The sequence below is a fragment of the Scyliorhinus torazame genome, chromosome 13, assembly GCF_047496885.1.
Source record: "Scyliorhinus torazame isolate Kashiwa2021f chromosome 13, sScyTor2.1, whole genome shotgun sequence".
In the NCBI taxonomy this organism is placed as follows: domain Eukaryota; kingdom Metazoa; phylum Chordata; class Chondrichthyes; order Carcharhiniformes; family Scyliorhinidae; genus Scyliorhinus; species Scyliorhinus torazame.
The window spans coordinates 172,261,051-172,283,181 of record NC_092719.1 but is presented as its reverse complement, the minus strand read 5'-3'; the positions used below and the strand labels follow the sequence as shown (position 1 = coordinate 172,283,181).

General features: G+C 47.0%; 1 protein-coding gene across 2 annotated transcripts in view; it reads right to left on the bottom strand.

Moving 5' to 3' along the window:
- Nucleotides 1-22,131, bottom strand: part of arhgef3 (Rho guanine nucleotide exchange factor (GEF) 3) — a 520,666-nt gene that overhangs the window by 239,342 nt on the left and 259,193 nt on the right. The window contains exon 1 of one of the 2 annotated variants that reach the window (XM_072472450.1): nucleotides 4,387-4,511. The exons of the other annotated variant lie outside the window; for it this stretch is intronic. Coding sequence (XP_072328551.1) covers nucleotides 4,387-4,416 — 30 coding nt within the window. The 5' untranslated portion in view covers nucleotides 4,417-4,511. Of the gene's footprint in view, nucleotides 1-4,386; nucleotides 4,512-22,131 lie in introns of those variants that run through there. 2 annotated transcript variants of the gene reach the window in all.

Below are 22,131 nucleotides of genomic sequence, written 5' to 3'. Positions count from 1 at the left end.
GAAACCGCTTTCCGGCGGGTAAAGCAACAATTGTCATCGTCTGTGTTACTAACCCACTGTGATCCTGGAAAGCCTTTGCTCGTCACATGTGATGCATCCCCGTATGGTATTGGGGCCGTCCTGTCCCACAAGATGGAGAACGGGGCCAAGCGACCGATAGCTTTCGCCTCCCGCACATTGACTGCAGCGGAGAAAAAGTACGCGCAGATCGAGAAGGAGGGCCTGGCAGTGGTTTTTGCGGTGAAATGCTTCCACCAGTACGTGTACGGCCGCCATTTCACTATCGTGACTGATCATAAGCCCCTGCTGGGACTTTTCAGAGAGGATAAGCCAATACCGCCCATTGCTTCTGCACGGATCCAGCGCTGGGCTTTGTTGCTTGCTGCATACGAGTATTCTCTGGAGCACAAACCAGGTACGCAGATAGCAAATGCCGACGCACTGAGCCGATTGCCTTTATCGACCGGCCCCATGTCGACCCCCACGACCGGTGAGGTGGTTGCAACCCTAAATTTTATGGACGCCTTGCCTGTCACGGCATCACAGATCCGTGAGTGAACCCAGACGGAGCCAGTCCTGTCAAAGGTTCGGCACATAGTCCTGTATGGTGGGCAGCATAGACAGCTCCCAGGCGAGTTGCGGGCATTTTCCTCCAAGCTGTCAGAATTCAGCGTGGAAGACGGCATCCTCTTGTGGGGGACGCGCGTGATTGTCCCGGAAAAAGGCCAGGAGCTGATACTATCAGACTTGCACAATGGGCATCCAGGCGTGACCAAAATGAAAATGTTGGCCCGGAGTTATGTCTGGTGGCCAGGCCTCGACACCGACATTGAGAAGGTGGCCCAAAACTGCTCCATTTGCCAGGAGCATCAGAAGCTTCCGCCGGCCGCGCCCCTACATCACTGGGAATGGCCAGGGCGGCCTTGGGCACGCTTGCATGCAGATTTCGCAGGCCCTTTTCAAGGATCCATGTTCCTTCTACCAATTGACACCCAGTCCAAATGGCTAGAGGTGCATAAGATGCAGGGGACAACGTCCTGCGCAACAATTGAAAAGATGCGTTTATCGTTTAGTACGAATGGCCTCCCCGAGGTGCTGGTCACGGATAACGGCACTCCATTCACGAGTGAGGAGTTTGCTAGGTTCACAAAGATGAACGACATCCGCCATATCCGCACTGCCCCTTACCACCCGGCTTCAAATGGGTTGGCAGAGCGCGCAGTGCAGACATTCAAAAAGGCCTAAAGAAGCAGTCTTCCGGATCAATGGACACGAGACTGGCTCGCTTTTTGTTTACGTACAGGACCACCCCACATGCAGTGACTGGGGTAGCTCCCGCAGAACACCTAATGGGCCGGAGACTTCACACCCGCCTTAATATGGTTTTCCCGGACATTGGCGCAAAAGTACGCCGCACACAAGAACGGCAGGGACAGGGATTTTCTCGGCATCGGCCGATTCGGCAGTTTGCGCCCGGTGACCCAGTATTCGTTCGTAATTTTGCTGGTGGTGCCCAATGGGTTCCTGGTGTAATCTTTCGCCAAACGGGCCCTATATCTTACCAAGTGCAAGCCCAGGGTCGTCTCCAGCGAAAACATGTAGACCACGTTCGGTCCAGAAGATCATCCCCTCAAAAGATTCCCCGCCCCCGGAGCTCATTTCAACAGCCGCAGAGAGCAGAGACAAGGGAAGGTAGTCCTCACAATCTTCCACTGGTGCCTCACTCGAAGCCTACGCAGGTCGTTACGGGACCGAATGGAGATAGAGACGCTGACATGACGGAGGCAGCAGACTCTGACTCCGAGATGGAGACACAAGATGCATCAGAGGGGGAATCCTCGGGTCCACGGGCCGTGGATGTACAACCGCGCCGTTCATCACGGAAGCGCCGGTCTCCATCTCGTTACACGCCGCCTGATCCAGCGCCGCGTGCAAATGACGTCCGGCCTGCGGCCAAACGTGTCCGACGCCCTCCTTCGCCAGGGTCTTCGGTAGATTCCTTGGACTTTGGGGGGGGGAGGGATGTTATAACCTGCCTACTTACCATTGGCTGGGGACTAATGACTATCCCACAATCCTGTGGGAGTATGAGCTTCCTCAATGAGGGGGGCGGAGAAACTCCTAGTATAAATAAGCTGGCCAGTTCAGGAACCAGGAGGAAGGAGTATGTAGCAAGGGAAGTTACTGCTACTGTTATGTATATATGTTACAGTAAATAAATGTTGTTACTTTGTATCCTTAAAACTCGTGCTGGATTCTTCGTGGCCCTTACAAAACTTAGTCTGACCTGTTGGAGGTGATGGTGTCATTGACAGGGGAAAGGTGGAGCAGCAAGGTACCCTTGAAGTGTTCTGGGATGAAGGAGGGAAGGCAAGGTGCCCTGACCCCCTTGCCGCCTAGCCGCTGTTGCACTGTACCCATGGCTAGAGCACAGAGTGCAGGTCCATATTCTTGTCTTTTCACAGTAACTTCATTTGAAGCCTACTTGTGACAATAAGCGATTTTCATATCTGGCAGCCATTGTTTTCCACTGGACCTGGATCTCCAGGATGGCAACTTGCAGGCCGGAGCCACAACAGACAGAAGGTGGGTGGACCCCTCCAGCTTTCGGTCCAGTCTGCGCATGGCCTCTGGCATCTCTGCCTGATGATCCCTTTCCTGTCTCTGCATCTCCAATCTGAGGAGATATCATCCTCAGTGGTGGTGTTGGGCTGGTTCTGTGGCTGGGTCTCTCTCGTGGGCCTCCTACTTTTCTTGCTGACACCGGGAATGGAGAAAATAACAATTTAATGGATGCCTAAGCAGGTTCCTTAATTAACATGTAACTCTGTTGTCACATCTGAAAACTTCAGACTGGAGGCACCCTCACTGACTTCCTGTGGGCTTCCTATCCCGCCTTCAGCACAGGCACTATCCTGGCTCTCCATGGGTAGCTGACTGCCTGATTCTCGAAAGAGGTAAGGACTCAAATGTACCCTCCGGTCTTGACTTACTCCCTCTGGTCATGTGTGTTTTTGTCCTGCAAACAGACAGAAGGACATGGGTGCATGAGTAGTTTGGGTACAAGCGTGCCGATGTCAGCTCTTAAGGCCTCCCCAGTGTGATTAACAAGCAGATGTCCTCTAACTGATAGAAGAGTGAGAGCATCAAGTGTTTGGCAGTGTGCATGTCCCATCTGCTGCTCAGTCCTGCAACCCAAACTCCTGTCTGACACCCCTGTGCACTCAAAACACTTACCCAATGCCCTTATTAATGTCACTTTGCAGTGAGTAGACAGTGCCACTTATTTTGGCAGAATGCAGCAAATCATTTATCCCCTTCTTGCACTGCTAGCCGGTTCTCTGGTGGGCCCCATGGTTGCTAACCTCCGCTGTGACTTCCACCCAGGCCGCAGTGGTCAGATGGGAGAGCCTCCTGCTGCTATCTCTGGGAACCAGCACCTCCTGCCTTTCCTGGATGGCCTGGAGGAGAACCTGCAGGGAGGCTTCACTATAGTGTGTGGTCACACGTTGTCTGCTCTGTGACATTCTGGTTGATGCAGAATCCAGAGCTCCTGGTCTGTAGCCAGTGAAAGGCTGTCTGGGTGCCCTTTAAATATGGCGCTCAGACCTGCAGCAACACTTCTAATTTTCCACATGCTCACCGCTGGATGTTCCAGAGCAATACGCCATGTGATATTGGAGCCTAATTGTCCATTTTATCACTGTCTTGATATGGCCAAAGCTGACAGAACAATGCCTATAGGGTCTTATAGAACAGCTACTTTTACAAGAAAATCGGTTAGAAATGATCAATCTACCGCAAGTGCTGAGTTGTAAGCATTATCTGCACAGATACAGATACCGAGCAAGCTCCCCATTCAAAGAGTTAAACCACAGAGGGTGCTGCAAATAAACGAGTTCCTGTTTTCAGCTAACATAAACCACTGCCTAAGTACTATTGAAGACTGTAGCTTATTTTAGAGTATCTGTAACAATTTCCTCCCTTTGTTACTGCTCTTTGCCAACATATGTTCATTATTAAAAGTATACAGGGTTCACTTTTACACTGTAGCATCACTCAACCTGTAGAACACCCCACCAAGAATGAACAAGCGGCAGGCTGCACAAACCTCGTATATGATTCAAACAACGTGCACCGCAGCTTTAGAAAGTCAGAATGCTGATTAACATGTATTTTAATTTATCAAAGCTTGCAGCATCATAGTAAGTATAAGTTTTTAAAATGTACAACTACTTTGAGGAAACATTTTTTTTTTAAATTAGAGATGTGCTTAACATAATGCAACTTGCCTTTCATCATTCTATTTGCAGGCTCAATTTCTTAACTGATGACATTTCCAGCTACCCAACTGAAATTGCAACAAAACCATGCCGCATTTCTTACCTGATGCACAAAGAAGCAACACCACACCATGAGGCACTTGTAAGTGTTCACCAGCGAAAGAAACTTCAAGATTCTTAAATTCTTTGAAGTAATGTTTCAGAGCAAATTGCCCCTAGCTTCCCCCTTAGCTGTACTCCTCCCGAAGCAGCCGGAACAACAGGAAGTGAGACAGGAGCCTTTCACATCTTTGGTTATCTGTATCTATGCAGAGTGCAGATGGACTGCAGAAGCCAGTAATGCAATTTTAGTGCTTTGCCAGGTGCACTTTAATTGCGTAAATGCTATTGCTGTGGAGACTAGGTTGAATATCCTTCCTTGAAGTTGCTACATCCTTTGTATTGTTGGGCTGGACAGGCCTACATGAAGCAACTAAGCAAGTTTCAAATCTCCCAAGTCTTGATTCCTAACAATTGAAAGGAAGCTGAAGCCAGGAGCTAACAATTTGCATTGGGATCGTTTGAACATGGATCTTTTTACGCAACAAGCATTACTAATGGTTCTTATTGTTATTGATAAGCAGCACTGCTATGTTGCCAAGGAAATTAATACATTTATTTTCCAAGATTTATAGAATGATTACTGTGCCTAGAATGATATCTGTTCCTGCAGTTGGTCATCACTTCCTCTGAGTCCTGGATTACTCGTAGGTCAATTGCTTTAGGAAAATCATGTTTGAGCCACTCTTCTCCAGTAATTAACAAGTGAGGCAATTTGGTGTTTGCTTGATGCTGAATGTCTCCTGGATAATTTAGTGGATGTTTTACATTGACATAAAAGACCTAACAAAATGTGTTCTTGTAGTATGAGTTCCGTTTGGACTGCGGCATTACAGGGAATATACAAATTTATATGCTAAAAAATATGTCTCCAAAGTTCCGAAGTTCAAATTAGCAAATTATGTTTTGGCTTCATGCAAACTTACTGGAGAAAAAGTAACTTATTCTGAATCTTTGGCCAGGATTTTCAAGTCCTACCAGGGGGACGAATGGAGGCAGGCAGAGCCTGAAAATGCTGGCTTTGGCTGTTGTGCCTGTTTGTTGAAGATGGTCAGGGCCGACATTGTTGCCTGTCCTCATGTAGCAGGTAGCCAATTAGAATTTTCCAGTTGGCTTCCCAGTTTCCTGCACTGGCAGGGAACATTTTAAACGCCTGAAGGTAGGCACCTGACGGCAGGCCAATGCTCGAGCACACCAGGCCGATCTAGACGCCCTCCAGTTTTGAGGGCCCTGAATCGGACAGGGAACTTGTCTCCACGTCAATCTGCAAAAATCCAGACGAATGACCATTCCCTGCTCCCAGAAGCAACCTCAGGACCCGGAAACCATCCACAATTCCGTTTTCTGCCCTGGGATGGAAAACCCCGTCCTCTTATTCTTTTCAATTCAGGAAATACTTGCCTCAAATGTCTCAGGCCAAATGATGGTCCCAAAATCTTCAACAATTTTCTTAAACATATATGACTGCATAACTAATAAGACAGTCTTAGAACCAAGTCTCAAACATACTGGGACCAATCCCAAATGTATCAGTCCACATGATTTTGAAACAAATCTTGGCCTAAACAAGTCAGTCATCACTGGCGAGAGATGCTAGAACAGCCAGCTTTAACCTTTGCCCACCAAGTACTTTCATCATATCTGTAGTCAGCGTTTCCAACTCTGGTTGAATGTGTTCCTGGATGTTTGATCACATGACCTCTTACTTCTAACTGACCCTTCCCCATGCTCCCCCCATTAGTCAACCAAAACATCCGTTCTCATGGCACACTGCCTTCCCACATCAAGTGGAAAGCAAGTTTATTACCTAACTGGATGATTCATGGTTGTCAGTCAAACAGCCTTTTTCCCTTCGACTTCCAATAATTTTATAACCAATAAACAGCCATAAAGAAAACGAGAAAGACACAATTTATTTGAATGCTTCTCTGATTTTCATCAGGATCACTCGCGCTGTCCTTGAGATTAACCTTTAATTCCTGGAGACTGCAGGCCAATCTTGGGGATTGACAAGGCTAGCTAGGGTGTAATTCCTACATCCACTGTTATCCCTAGTACCCTAACCTAATCTGTGTATAGAGAATAGGTTTTTCAATTACAGCTAGAGGTTTGAAACTATGCTGATCGAGGGAGGATACTGTGCCTCATGATTCAAATAACCAAAAAAACCCAGCAGAACTCAATCTGGAAATCTCAGTCTAATCCAGTCAACTCTTAATGGAATGAGATATTAAAGCAGGCAATTTTCTGATGAGGGGAGATACTAAAGACATAAGAACTGTTCCTTTTCCTTCACAGATGCTCTCTGACCTGCTGTATATTTCCAGCATTTTCTGTTTTTGACTTCAGTTTTAAAGTTTGCCTTTCAATCTATTGCATCAGAGGCAGGATCCTTTAGCTTGGTCCATTGTTATTCCCAATATCCTGGATTATGCATAGGGAGTGGACCTTTCCTTTAGTGGCAAGAGTTTTGGAACTGCCCCAATCCCATTGTCCCTGAATTTCCTTCCATTATCTTCTATACAGCAAGCCTTTGGGGAAAAAAAAGTCTATTCAATGTTTGAAAGCTATTGAGAAACGTTAGAGCAATATTTGGTCCAGATTTACTGTATAAAACCCCAGTGATTTGAGTCAGAAGACATGGTTGTACTGCACGCTCACATGACTATTAACAGGGAAAGGCGTAACCGTCTGCAAATTCCAGTAGTTATTTAAACAACCTTCAATAGCTGGTCAGACCCTCTAATGATTGCCACGATGTTGCAGGACAGGATAGAATAAGATGTGAGAGTAGAGTTAGGGGTGCTATCTCACAATTTGTTGAAGAAAACAGGAATGATACCGCAATTATTCAGCAAAATCTCCTTATGTTAATCCTATGTAAGCTCTGACCCAAAGGAGGAAATAGTTCGGTACTTGTCCCAGTCTTTGGCTATGAGGCTCAAACAAATTTTTTTAAGGCTGCGTTTTCTGCTAACAGTATGCCTGCGCAGTTTGTTGCACGGCCACCATCCTTATAGGGGCAATGTGCAACATGACCCAGCTTATTTACTTTCAAGAAGTGTGCATCATGCATCAAAACAATGTGATTGTCAGTACTTTGTAAAATCATATTTAGTTCTGCAATGCTATTAATTCATTAATTCATTGAACCTTCTCAAACTAAAGAGATTTGTGAACGTGCAGATGTTTTAAGGCAGGATTTCGCACCTTTGCTAAACTCCGAGAATTATTGAGCTCAATGCAACATTGCAGCAGTTTGTTTTTCCTATCTTGACTGCATCTTTTGGATCACTGAATATTTAGCTACATATGTTCGCTGTTCATATAAATTGCTAGATGGCAGAAGTCATTAAAGTGAGTTGAAGCATTGGCATTCAGTAATGATTCTGGATTGTCCCCGTCTCTCCTCATAAAATACATTCTCCAAGTCATTAAAATGTTTCTGAGCTAGATATTCCGACCAACCTTCTAACTAAATGATGGGGGTCCATAAACTAAGATCATATTTCAGTAATCGAGTTAGAAAGAGAAATGTGTTGGGTAAACTGATCTGTGTACATCATTGCATTTCTGTGCATGCGTGGAGCAGTACCCATGGGCAGGTTGGTATTGGCAGCCATCTTGCATCGCCATATTGCAGGAGGCAGTGGGCGGAATTCTCCAATTTTGAGAACAAGTGATGCGGCCAGGATGGTGCGCAGGCTGGTGGGAAAACACAATAAATCCTCCTGTCCCTACCAAATTAATTATTCGGTAATTAAATTACCAGGTGATTTATGCCATATTCAGTGGTGGGGCAGGCCTGGGTGGCACATAGTCTGTCACCATGTCTGGGTCTGTCACCATGTCTGGGTGCCATACTGAAAAGGCTTCCAGCATCACTGAGCCAACATTGCAGAAAGAAGGTGGATCCTGTGAAAATGCAGATAGATCACCGGGAGCACTATGGGACCGGAAGATGGATCTCCTGGGAGAGAAGATGGATCTCCAGGAACATTTGGAGGCTGGAAGATGGACCCCCTCCAGGACACCTAGTTGGTGTTCCTTGGTCCAAGGTTGCAGGTGGCCTCTATTCCGAACTCCAAAGATGGCCCCAGGCATTGTTCGGGTGAATCCTGACATCTGCACGCCATGTTGTTCCAAATGTGTTTTATGCCACCATGTTTTCCCAATATCATATAGAATCTGGCATGGACTTTGGGCTTTCATCTACAACTCATTACTGGATGCAAATGAGGTTCACACCAGCCTCTGCTGGGTTTTCACCCACCATGGCAGGCAGCAATAGAAGATCCCACTGTTAATCCTGTCTGCCATGAAACCGATTTTTGAGCCTCCAACCAAATTCTCCCCAACGCCTTCCCACAGGCGAGGGCTGGGGAGAATTCCACCAAGTGTATTTTATTGCTTCTAGTCATCAGGTATGCTCTGCCTGAAGGCAGTCTGTGGCTTATAGTACTCTCTATCCTGTCCTGTCTTTTCACTTGCCAATAACTTTCAAGCCACCTTGCATTGATATTTTCTTCCTTCCTCTTAATCCTTCTCTTCTCTTGAAATCGTCCCTCCAAAACATCTCTTACAAGTCATTCATTGCCTCTCAAGATGTGCCCTACCTAGACTCTCTGTCTGTTCCTAATTACGTTCAGCAAATGTCTTTGTTTGTTCACTTTTCTCAGTACTTCAACATTTTTTACTTTTTCTTACTATTTTCCTCCAAACTTACATTTCAAAGCTATTTAGTAAGCTTTGAAATGCAAGCTTTCTGTGAGGCCCAATATCACATCCAGACAAAACAACACTCCAAATCAAGCTCTTTGCCAAATGTCTTCTTGATTGTTTATTCAACCTTTCAGTATAGTACCATCACTTCTTAGCAAATATGGTCTTTGTCATTGCTAACCTTGTTCTTATTTCCTTGTTGCATCTTCCACCTACAGTTATTATGCTTCATAAATACCTAAAATCTTGTACATGTTCTAGTTCTCTCCCTTTTATGAATGTGAATATTTATTGGTGATTTTGGGATATGCATTACTTTGGTTTAGCCAATGTTCACTTTTATTCCAAAGTTCACGCCTGCTGTTACTAGCTAGTATCTACTAGCTTTTGTAATCCTACTTCTGTGCTTGCTACAAGCAAGCCGTGCCAAATGCAAATCTAACTGGTGTTATCATTTCCCTCCCTCAATCTTAATGTCAGATTCTGTGTCTTCAAACGTTCCTTTGATGAGTGTTTCTGCATTCAGCAATGTTGAAAAGCAACACTTGTTAAACACCTCTTTCAATTACACATGGGACAGGATTTCCCATCATGCCACCCGATGAGTCGAGGAGAACGCACCCCAACCAATACTGACAGCCCCACAACCATGAAACACTGGAGGGGTGTTAATAGGCTAAGCAAGAGACTTCCTCCACCATTTAAAGAGCAAGTCCTGCCTTGGAGAGTCAGGGCCTGGGTTGAGTGGTGACCACCTCTTTGGACTACAGGCAGTTCCCAAAGAAGAGGAGGTTATGGATGCGGGACTTTAGGTAAGTCTGGGGTATCATTGGGGCCCGGCTGTCAGGCACAAGTGGCAGGGGAGTGAGGAGGATGAGAGGGAGAGGCAACTTTGAAAGGCCAGGGGAAGAGTGGGTGCTGTCTAAAATGGGAACAGGGAACCCCCAAAAGAGAATTCCCACTCCCCCATTGACCCCTAGCTCGACAGCAGTAAAAGCTGCCAGGCTACCCACCTGGTGTTGGCTTTCCTCTAACACAGGTTATATAGCAGCAGGGCGGATGAAGTGCTTAAGTGGCCATTAGTTGGGCAATTAGTACCTCAATAGGCCCAGGGACAGGTACGCTGCCCGTACTTCCACCGTCCCCTGTGAAATGAGAGGCAGGTCAGGTGACGTGCAGGCTACGCACTGCATTTCACAAGCCCCCTACCTTCAAGACCACTGGCAACAGACTGAAAAATTTCACCCACGATTACAACTCCCTGCCCCGTTGTTGTTTGTCCCTTGTACAAAATTCCAATGCGTTGTCTACCTCTCCAGTCTGCTCCAAAGATCTTTCAGCACTGTCAAGAGCTGAACCCAGTCAACTCGATCGAATCCTTTTGAAAATCTAGAAAACAATCACATAGGGGCCGATTCTCCGAGCCCCGCGTCGGGCCAGAGTATTGCCGCACCCGCGCAATGACGCCGGCGCGCGAATCTCCGGCGCATTTGATGCGGCGCCGGCCACGGGCTGCTGGAATCAGCGGGGCCGCCGATTCTCTGGCCTGGATGGGCCGAGCGGCCATGCAGATATGACCTGGTCGCCGGTCGCTGCTGGCAGGAACTCTGCGCGAAGGGTCGGGGAGTGACCTGTGGGGCGGGGAAAAGCACTCCTTCACCGGGGGGGGGGGGGGGGGGGGGGGGGGGGGGGGGGGGGCTCCGATGGGGTCTGGCCCATGATCGGGGCCCACCGACCGGCAGGCCGGCCTCTCCCCCCATGGGCCTACTTTGTTGCGCGGCCAGCCCCTGAATCCCCACGCCATGTTGCGTCGGGGCCGGCGCGCTGAAGAAGTCCCCCGCGCATGCGCGCGTTGGCGCAGCGCCCATTTGGCGCTGGGAAGGGAGGCTGGAGCAGCGTGTACCGCTCCATTGCCGTGCTGGCCCCCTGTGGGGGACAGAATCGGTCGTACCTGTGCCCATTTCGCACCGTCGTGAAACGCGACGGCATTCACGACAGCGCAAACACTTTGTCTCCATTTTGGAGAATCCCCCCCTGAATTCCTGTCCAAACGCTAAACAGTGCTCACTCATAAAATTATACCTTATAATGCTGAATACTGCTTCTCTGCTGCATGGTAATCAAACTAATTGTACGATTGCCCATGCATTGAAGGTCGCGTTGAGAATTGTAACAAAGTGAGTGGGTGGGAAAGTGCAGAATTACATTGGCGATGACGAGTCTGGATTCCAGGATGAGGGATGGGAGAAACAATCGGCATAAGATTAATGAGTGCCAAAGCTACGCTATACATCATTTATATGGAATTTTTGTATGCTTTAGTATGTAAAGTAGAACAAATAACAGAGATTTTAATGTTAGTCTACCAGTAAGAAGAACATTAAGCAAAGGAAAAACTTCAGCTATTTCATCCAAAGTTCAAATTCATTATATTTACAGTTACTTAGAATTTACAGCACCGTTGAGGCATGTTGGCGTAGTGGTTAGCACTGCTGCCTAACGGCGCTGAGGACCCAGGTTCGATCTTGGCCCCGAGTCACTGTCCGTGTGGAGGTTGCATATTCTCCCCGTGTTTGCATGGGTCTCACCCCCACAACCCAAAGATGTGCAGGCTAGGTGGATTGGTCACGCTAAATTGCCCCTTAATTGAAAAAAAAGATTTGCATACTCTAAATTATTTTTTTAAATTTACAGCACCGAAACTAGCCATTTGGCACAACAGATCGGGTCGGTGTTTATGCTCCACACGAGCCTTCTCTCAGCCTCCCTTATCTAACCCTCATGTATTTATTTCGCCTCTCCTTGAGTGCATCTGTGCTCGTCGCCTCGACCACTCCGTGTGATAGCAGGTTTCACATTCCAACCAGTCACTGGGTGAAGAAGTTTCTCCTTATTTCTTTATTGGATTTATTAGTAATTATCTTATATCTGTGACGATGATAACACATAGAGTACTAAGTGGTTTGTGAAAACTGCAATCTTTGGCTCTAAGCCTTTTTCAATCTGAAGGTGATTTTGCACCGACACTTGTTTAAATTGGATTGAGAGAGCCTGGTGACCTTGAATCAACTTTCGGCTTTTATACTTTATCCCAGAGACAGAAGAACAGGTTTCCTGTGGATCGACAATTCTGCCATCGGAATAAAGCTACAGAATTTAGTAAATGCTGCAAGCTCCCTCATGGAAGGTGGTCTCTCCAAATCCAAACGAAACAAGGTCAGAGTTAAAAAAAACTGCCTTTTTTAAAAACAGATCGCAAAAATTTTTATTTTTTAAATCCTTTCTGCTCATGTGACAGCAGTTCAGTCACGTATAAAACATGTTTGAACATATTTCTGCCAACTGCGCACAAACATAAAATATATACAGATTTGTGACATCCATGAAATATTCTGCTCTGAAGTGTCATTGGTTAGGGTTCAGCAGAGAAATCTTCAAATTCTTCCTTATGTCAAGGGGCTTTCAGAATCGGATAAGCCATAAAAAGGAAGCTTTTATCAGATGTTGAGAGCCTGATACTTTAGAAAGCTTAGAGAGCGCAGGTGTGAAATTTAAAAGGGTATAAAGAAAGCAAAGAGAAAGCATAAAAAATATTGAAAAGTAAAATCAAGGAAAATCCACAGATGATGTCCAAATACAGAAAGTGTCACAGGGTAACTAAAGGGAAGGACGGGGCCTACTAGTACCACAAAAATAACTAGTATGTGGAATCGGAAGAGGTGGGTATGGTTCTTAATGCATACGCTGTCTTCGCAAAAGAGGGGGGACGATACAGATTGTAATTAAGGAGGAGGAATGTAAAATATTTGATTGGATTAACATAGTGAGTGAGGTAATATTCAGGGGATAGGCACCTTTGAAAGTAGACAAGTCATCAGGCCCAGATGGAATACAATCCAGGGAGGGAGAAAACAGTACAGGCTGTGGTCTTTCCAATCCTGTCTAGCTGCAACCATGATGCTGGAAGGGTAGAGGACTTCTAAGATGGCACCATTGTTTAAAAAGGGAGAAAGAAATTAATGGACTAATTACAGGACAGTCGGCCTAACCTTGGTGGTAGGAACGTTAGTTTTAAAACTCTGAGGAACCCGTACTAATCATCATTTATAGATGCATGGATTAATCAAGAACAGTCAGTATGATTTTGTTGAGAGAAGGTCTTGTCTGATCAATTTGATTGCATTTGTGGAGGTAACAATAAGGGGATTGATGAGGTTAGTCTGTTTGATGTCGTATACATGAATGGTCTGACATGGCAGAGTGATCAGAAAAGTAAAAGCTTATGTAATCCAAGGGACAGTAGGGAGTTGGATAAAAATGGACTCAGTAGCAAGAAGCAAGGGGTAATGATCAAAGGCAGGTTTTTTTGACTAGAAGGGTGGTTCCGTCGGACTCAGTACTGGGTGCCTTGTTTTTCCAGTATACACCAATGATTTAGGTTTAATTATAGGGTGACCATGATTAATAAGTTTGTCGAAAAATTAGCCATGTGTTTGAAAGTGAGGAGGAAAGTTGTAGGGCAGAATCTTACCAGAATTTTGCAAAGTGTCAGGTACACACAGAAAACTGGCTTGCAACTCTTCAGTTCATCAGACAGTCTTCTCACAAAATCTCGAGCCTCTTTGCCAAGAAAAAATTGATTGTGTGCATGGTTTACATCTTCATTCTGGTGGGGCGGTGCAGGGCCTCATGGAGGTGAGAACCAGCTCCAAACAGATCAGGCACCTTCTTTATAGGGCGCCCTGACTAGAGCTGCAGCCAAAGAGCTCCCAGCAAACATCACGGAGGTCTCAAGGGCTCTTTCGTTCCCCCCCTCCACCACCAAACATCCATCGCTGCTATAACTCCCCTAATCTCCGTTATCCCCCCCCCCCCCCCTCCCATGGGTCTCCCATTAGGGTCCACCCTGCACTGCTCCTGGCACAGGTTGGCACTGCCAGATTGGTATTGCCAACCTGTGTCAGGGACAGTGCCAGGGCAGGGCGCAGGCACGTCCCTCTACCCCCGCGGGGATATACTTACCAACACGCCCCCAGAGTGATCCCTCTTGACTGTCTTACAGCTGGCCAAATCTGTTATAAACTTTGGCAAGGTATGAATTTTTAGTGAGGGGGGAAGCATTTGGCAGGGGGCCACTAATAAATATTGGAACTCATTCAAATTTATCAAAATTAGGTTCACACCCACAAGGTGTGAATCTAGTGACGTTGCCAATGAGGGCCGGAGAAAATCGGGAAATGCGATCTCTCCAGCAAGAATCATGCTTTCTGATCATTGCAAGATTTTCTGCCCAAGGCTTGTTACTATTTGTTTCTCTCATTATTTGGCTCTGAATATGGCGGTCAATATGGTTGCCTTCCTTAATTCTAATTACGTTTTGCTCTCGAGTCGCCACGTATCTTTCGATACCGCCACAAGGTTCAAACCGAATACTGATCAAAGACTCGATACACCAGTTAGTTAGTTCAAAGTCAATGCTTATTTATTTACACACACAGTTAAATATACTCATGCACAAATACTACAGACTAAACTATCACTACTGCTAAAGCCTATACTTAGCTACGGGCGCCCATTCAGTCAGAGGAACAATGGCCGTTGTTCGGTTCTGAGGCTGCTGGTGTCGAAGTGGTGAAGGGGAACAGCTAAGGTCGTCTGTCTGGTAGCATGCATTGACCTTGGACTTACTTGTTCTGGTGCAGCTGTTGGGCAGGTCTCTCCTCGGTGAGAGCCGGGTCCAAGAGAACGATTCTCTCTTGGGGGCTCCTTCTTATACCCAAAGGGGCTTCGCGCTCTTTTGGGCGGGCCTTGAACTTGGTCCCAATCAATTGGGCCGTTTCTCGATCGTTCCTATCGATTTCATCCAATAAAGGGGTGTGTGCCCTGATGGCTGGGCGTGTCCTAGGTGGCCGTTGGCCTGCTTTGTTCGGGTCTCCTCTGGCGCCGGGGTGTCTGCCTTAGTATCGGTTACTCAAATGTTACTCTTTTGTTCCCGGAGATGGGCCATTAGTATGCTAATGAGTTTGCAGTTTTGGTCTTGTCTGGGAGCTGCGGCTCCAATATGCAGACAAACCCTGAACCTGCTTGTTTTCTCAGTATTGTCCATTTTCCCTGCAATCTTTGCAAAGTGTCCATTTTGTAATCGGGAAGTGGCCATCCCAGATGGCTACAGGCTGGGCTGAAGATCCTACCTGTAGACTACAAGGTGATATCAATGGACTAGTCAAGTGGGCAGAAAAGTGGCAAATGGCAGCCAATCACTTTGAAGAATTCTCACAGACAACAAACCGCTAAGTAAAATGCACTGATTATCCTTCACTATTTTATCATTTTACAGGGAAGAAAAAAAATTGGACATGCATACAGATTAGGAAGCTGGATTTTCATAAAGTTTAAAAAAACAATTATATTGAATATAAGCAATTTGATCATAATGGTGAAATATGGGGCTCGAGTCTCGGTCGGCGGGCTCTTCCATTTCACTGGCAGCGCACTCACGCCCCCAGATTTCCTGATGGCGTGGGGGTGCCCACAATGGGAAACTCCACTGGCCAGCTGCCAGGACGAAGAATCCCGCTGCCGGCGGGGGCGCGTCGCACCAGAAAACAGGTGTGGCAGGATAAAGAATCCCACCCATGATGTTCCATAAATTAGTGGTAGATGGGGGATGGTTCCGAATCCTGGGTGCCTTTCTCCTGTTGGCGGGGGTTTGGGGGGTGCCTGGGCAGGGACTCTCCGAGGAGCGGAGATGAGGAGGTAGTGTGTGTGTGGGGGGGGGGGGGGCAGTTTGGGCAGTATGAATGGGGGCCTCTGTCTCGATCTCCAGGTGGGAGTTGCCACGCTAGCAGGGATGGGGGAGGGGGGGGTCTCCGATGGGTCTGGCCCGCGATCGGGGCCCACCGATCGGCGGGCCGGCCTCTCCCCCCACGGGCCTACTTTGTTGCGTGGTCGGCCCCTGAATCCCCACCCCATGTTGCGTCGGGGCCGGTGCGCTGAAGAAGTCCCCCGCGCATGCGCAGGTTGGCGCAGCCCAACTGCGCATGCGCGGGTTGGCGCGGCACCCATTTGGCGGCGGGAAGGGAGGCTGGAGTGGTGTAAACCACTCCAGCGCCATGCTGGCCCCCTGTGGGGGACAGAATCGGTCGTCCCCGTGCCCGTTTCTCGCCGTCACGAAACGCGACGGCATTCACGACAGCGCGAACACTTCATCTCCATTTTGGAGAATCGCGCCCAAGGTGCCAGAGGTTATTGTATTGATGGATGTGGAGAAGGTGTTTGTTGGATAGAGTGGAGGTATCGGTTTGAGGCCCTGGGGAAGTATGGGTTAGGGCCTCCGTTTATCCCTTGGGTGCGGTTATTGCATGTTGCCTTCACGGCTAGCATAAGGACAAACTCGATGAGCTCAGGAGATTTCTGGCTATATAGGGGCACGAGGCATGGGTGCCCACTGTCCCCACTGCTGTTTGCACTCGCTATCAAATCTTTGCCTTTGCTCTATGGGCATCGAGGGAGTGGTCGGGCAGCGTAAGGGGAGGTGGGGAACTTAGGGTCTTGCTGTATGCGGATGGCTAGTTGCAGTATATTTCTGTTATCATGAAATGCTTCGAGCGGCTAGTCATAAGATGGATCACTGCCAGCCTCCCAGACGGTCTCGATCAATTGCAGTTTGCTATCACTACAACCGGCCCACAACAGACGCTATCTCACTGGTTCTGCAATCAACACTCGAACACCTCGACAACAAGGACACCATGTAAGACTGCTGTTCGTAGACTCCAGCTCCGTATTCAACACCATTATCACAACAAGACTAATCACCAAACTCCCCAATCTTGGACTTGACCCCTCCCTGTGCAGCTGGATCCTCGACTTCCTCACCAACAGACCGCAATCTGTCAGGATAGGCAATAGCACCTCCTCCACAATAGTCCTCAACACCAGAGCCCCGCAAGGATGTGTGCTCAGTCCTCTGCTGTACTTCCTGTACACACATGACTATGTGGCAAGATTTAACTCCAACTCAATCTATAGGTTTGCGGATGATACGACTGTGGTGGGCCGCATCTCAAACAACGACGAATCAGACCACAGGAGGGAGATAAATCACTTGGTTGCATGGCGTACCGAAAACAACCTCTCTCTAAATGTTGGAAAGACCAAGGAACTGATCATCGACTTCAGGAAGCGCAGCACGACACACACTCCCATCTGCATCAATGGCTCTGAAGTGGAGATGGTCGATAGCTTTAAGTTCCTGGGGGTCACCGTCACCAACAGTCTGTCCTGTTGATGCAACAGTCAAGAAAGCCCAACAACGTCTCTACTTCCCTCGGAAACTATAGAAATTTGGCATGTCTGCATCGACTCTCTCAAACTTCTACAGATGTGCGATAGAGAGCATCCTATCCGGCTGCTATCCTGGTTTGTGCATGCACAATGCCAGACGGTAACACATGTAGTAGCAGTTAGGCCCACGCCCCATCCTATCCCCATAACCCCACCTAACCTCCTGGACACTAAGGGGCATCTAGCAGGGCCAATCCATCTCACCTGCACACCTTTGGACTGTGGGAGGAAACCAGAGTGTCATGATATTTAGACCAGCATATCATGGTGCAATCAAACACACACTGATGGACACGCAGTAGGACCAACCAACACACACACAACATCGCAGCCAATCACCAGTGAGAGCACACGCACTATAAAAACAGGGGACACTACAGTTCCCGCTCATTCCAGCAGCAGCCAGCTCAGAGCACCGAGCTCAGAGCCTGCCACTCAGACATTCACCATGTGCTGAGTGCCTCACCCAGATAGTAATAGGACAGGGTCCACAGATTAGCTGGTAATGCACGTACCCAAGTTAGCAGTGTGCTGTTATAGTTAAGTAGTAAATAAAATTGAGTTACACCATCTCCAGCCGTGTTGGATCGTTTGTACACCAGAACACCCAACACGACACAGAGCACTCGGAGGAAACCCACCTTGACACAGGAGAACGGGAAAACTCCACACAGACAGTGATCCAAGAATAGAATTGAACCCGGGTCCCTGGCGCTGAGCAGCGCTAACAACTGTGATATTGTGCCACCAGCCCCCCCCCCCCAACTGTGCCACCTTGTTGTTCCAAGACTATTTTGTATCTGTATGGTGGCAGGTCAGATCCAGGTCCCAGTGACAGACTCCCTTTCAATCTATGTATTTGTTTTTATTGCTGTTGTTTCCTGCCGTATATTTCCTCCTAATGCTAATCTTCCTGGTTTGTGCATGCATAATGTCAGACGGTAATACATTTAGCAGCAGTTTTGTAGAGTTATGAGATCATTTTAATTATAGCACTTGATAGTCATGCAGACATTTAACTGATTAATTTCCTTCAACTCAAAACTACAGTGAACATGGTTGACGTAATGTGGCGAAACCTAATATCATGCATATTGAATAAAATCAGCACAATCATCTTATTAGGTACATGGAAGCATGGTCGAAGGACAATAATATGCAGAGCAACAAAAGAAATCGCGAGTGAAATAGGCCAAAGATTATCTGCAACATTTTCAGTGATACAGGATTCTCAACATGTGCTTGTAATGGATATTGGATATGATTGTTGTAAAAGTGTTTCAGTCGATTCTTGAACAAGGGCAATCTGATATCTTTGGAATCTTTTTAGAATGCTTTTTATTCGAATAGCCTTGAGAAGTTATCATAGCGGGAAGGTTGTTGATGTAATATCATAGGTGGGGAATTCTTAATTGTCCAGGTTATTCAAAGAAATTCTTGCATTTATAGGTTGTTTTTATGACCTCTAATCACTTTACTACCAATGAAGTACTCTTTAAAGTGTGGTCACTGTTGGAATTTAATAAATGTGGCAGCTAACTGGTGTTCGGCAAACTCCCCCAGACAGCAACACAATAATAATCAAATAATCTGTTTTTTGCAATGTTGATTAACAGATAAATATTGACCAGGACACTGGCAACACTCCCTGCTCCCCTTCAAAATAGTTCCATGGGATCTTTTACAACCACCCGAGTACGAGGATGAGGCATTGGTTTAACGTCTCACCTGAGACACGACATCTCCAACAGTGCAGGACTCCTTCAGTACTGCACTGGAGTGTCAGCCTCGCTTTTTGTGCTCCAAACCTGGAGCTGGACTTGAACCTGGAACCTTGCGATTCAAAGGGCAACGTACCAGTAACCGAGCCATGTCGGCACAATTTTAACCAACAATGTGTTATTATGGCAGTAAAGTTATGGCATGTACATGAGGGAGAGATGATGAGGTAACAAACAGTCACACAAAAATACACAGAGCAGGTCCCATCCAGGATGGTATGGTAATGTTAATGCCCAGTGCAAATATTGCACATGTCCAAATTTCAGCATGACTTCATGATTGCGTCTGCCTGCTATTGCAATGTTAATCGTACATAAAAGACAGCAGCGGCACTAGTTCAGGTTATACATGTATACAATTAGCAGCACTAGGGCTCATTAAAGTCCGTTCATAATAGGTTCCAACGTGATTGGTTTTTGAAAAATATATAGCACAGGGCCTAATTTTGGAAAGAAGTGTCTCTTTTATTTCTCTAACATGAATGGAGCACATTCTTCCTCACTTGCAATAACCAGGGTTTCTCCTGCCCCACTTTCTTCCAAAATTCAGAGCCCAACTTGTCAAGTAGATGGAAGAAGCTTTCAATGATTACCAGGATGCACTGAATCTGTTTTGACTCCACTTAACAGACTGAAATAAACACAGTTCCAATCCACTAAAGCTGTCTTCTTCAGTAGGATACATGGAGTCACTGAAGCCAAATCAGAGTTATGGCTGTTCTTTCCAACTTTGACAACTGTCTTACTTCACAATAATAGCACAAAACAGCATTACGGAGGTAAAACATTGTTAAATGCTACTATAGACTGGCCATTCTTAACTTTAACCTCAGGAAAAATCAAGTTCCATGTGCTTTTAGCCTGTTGCTCCTGATGACCTTGTACATTTTAGTTTCTTCCGGTGACCTGTGAATTATCCACTCATAAGTTAGATAAGTGAGTAGTTTTTACTTCATTTTTTTTTATAAAGGCCAGTTGGTCAGTAGACCAAAATAAAACCAGTTGGAGATTTAACATGTTTAAAATAGTTTACAAAACAATCCAGTAGTAGCTGAATGTTATGGGGCAGGTCCTTGGTGGTGCTGGAATCTTTTTTCATTCGGTGTTCTTTGTCTTCACAATGCATAATTCATAAGACCATAAGACATAGGAGCAGAAGTAGGCCATTCAGCCCATCGAGTCGCTCCACCATTCAATAAAATCATGACTGATCTAATATGACAATTTCCAACTTCATTCCCACCTGTTCCCCATAACCCTTGACTCCCTTACTGATTAAAAACCTATCTCAGCCCCAGGAGGCAGATTTATTATGGTTAGTGGGAAGCTAGAGGGAATGGCAGTGGTGCTGGTGAATATATATGCCCCAAACTGGGATGATGTCGCGTTTATCAGGAAGGTGAAGGGGAAGATCCTAGACCTTTACTCCCACCGGCTGATCATGGGGAGTGACTTTAATACGGTCCCGAGGTTGGACCGGTCGAGTGCTAGGTTGGGGAAGTTATCAGCAATGGCAAAGGAACTGCAGGGGTTCATGGAGCGCATGGGAGGGGTGAATCCGTGGAGATTTGAGAGACCGAGGAGCAGGGAATATTCATTCTACTCCCATGTACATAAGGCGTACTCCAGGATAGATTTCTTCGTGCTAGATAAAACGCTGTTGGCAGGGATTGAGGTCACGGAGTACTCAGCAATTGTGGTTTCAGATCACGCACCACACTGGATAGACCTACGGGCAGACACGGGAATGTCCCAGCGCCCACAGTGGAGACTAGATACAGGGCTGTTAGCGGATGAGGAGATCTGTGATCGAGTGAGAGAGGCCATTTGGGGGTAGATAAAGATCAACGACATGGGAGAGACTGCAGCTGGGGTGGTCTGGGAGGCACTGAAAGTGGTCATTCGAGGGGAATGTATTTCGATTCGAGCCCACAGGGACAAAACTGAGCGGTTGGAGCTGGACAGGTTGGTAGGGGAAATCTTACAGGTGGACAGGAGATATTCGGAGTCTCCAAATGATGAGCTCCTGAAGGAGCGTCAGAGACTTCAAATGGAGTTTGGGCTCCTTTCCACAGGTAAGGTGGAAGGTCAGCTGAGGAGGGTAAAAGGGGCAATATATGAGCATGGGGAGAAAGCTAGCAGGATGCTGGCGCATCAGCTGAAGAAACAGGAGGCGGCAAGAGAAATAGGGAAAATAAAGGATTTGAGGGGGAAGACGGTGACGGACCCGGGGGCGGTGAATGAATTGTTCCGGGAATTTTATCGCCAGCTGTACGAGTAACCCCCGGTTGGGGAGGAGGGCATGAATCAATTCCAGGGGAGGCTAGAGTTCCCGAAGGTAAATGAGGAGCTGTTGGAGGTCCTGGGGGGCCCGATTGGGCTTGGGGATGTGATAGATGGGTTGGGGGCGATGCAATCCGGTAAAGCCCCGGGACCTGATGGATTCCCAGTGGAATTTTATAAGAAGATCTCTGGGTTACTGGGGCCGCTCCTGGTTAAGGCTTTCAACGAGTCCAAGGAGCTGGGAGTACTCCCCCCAATGTTATCACAGGCATCAATTTCTCTCATCCTGAAGCGAGACAAGAATCTGGAGAGTTGTGGATCGTACAGGCCAATCTTCCTCTTGAATGTAGATGCCAAATTATTGGCAAAGATCCTGGCCACTCGAATAGAGGATTGTGTCCCGGAGGTATTTGGGGAGGATCAGATGGGATTTGTAAAGGGCAGGCACTTGGCATCCAACATTAGACAGCTTCTTAATGTAATTATGATGCCAGCGGAGGGGCGCGAGGCTGAGGTGGTAGTTGCCATGGATGCGGAGAAGGCTTTCGACCGAGTGGAGTGGAAGTTTCTATGGGATTATCAGAGATTATCATAGAATTTACAGTGCAGAAGGAGGC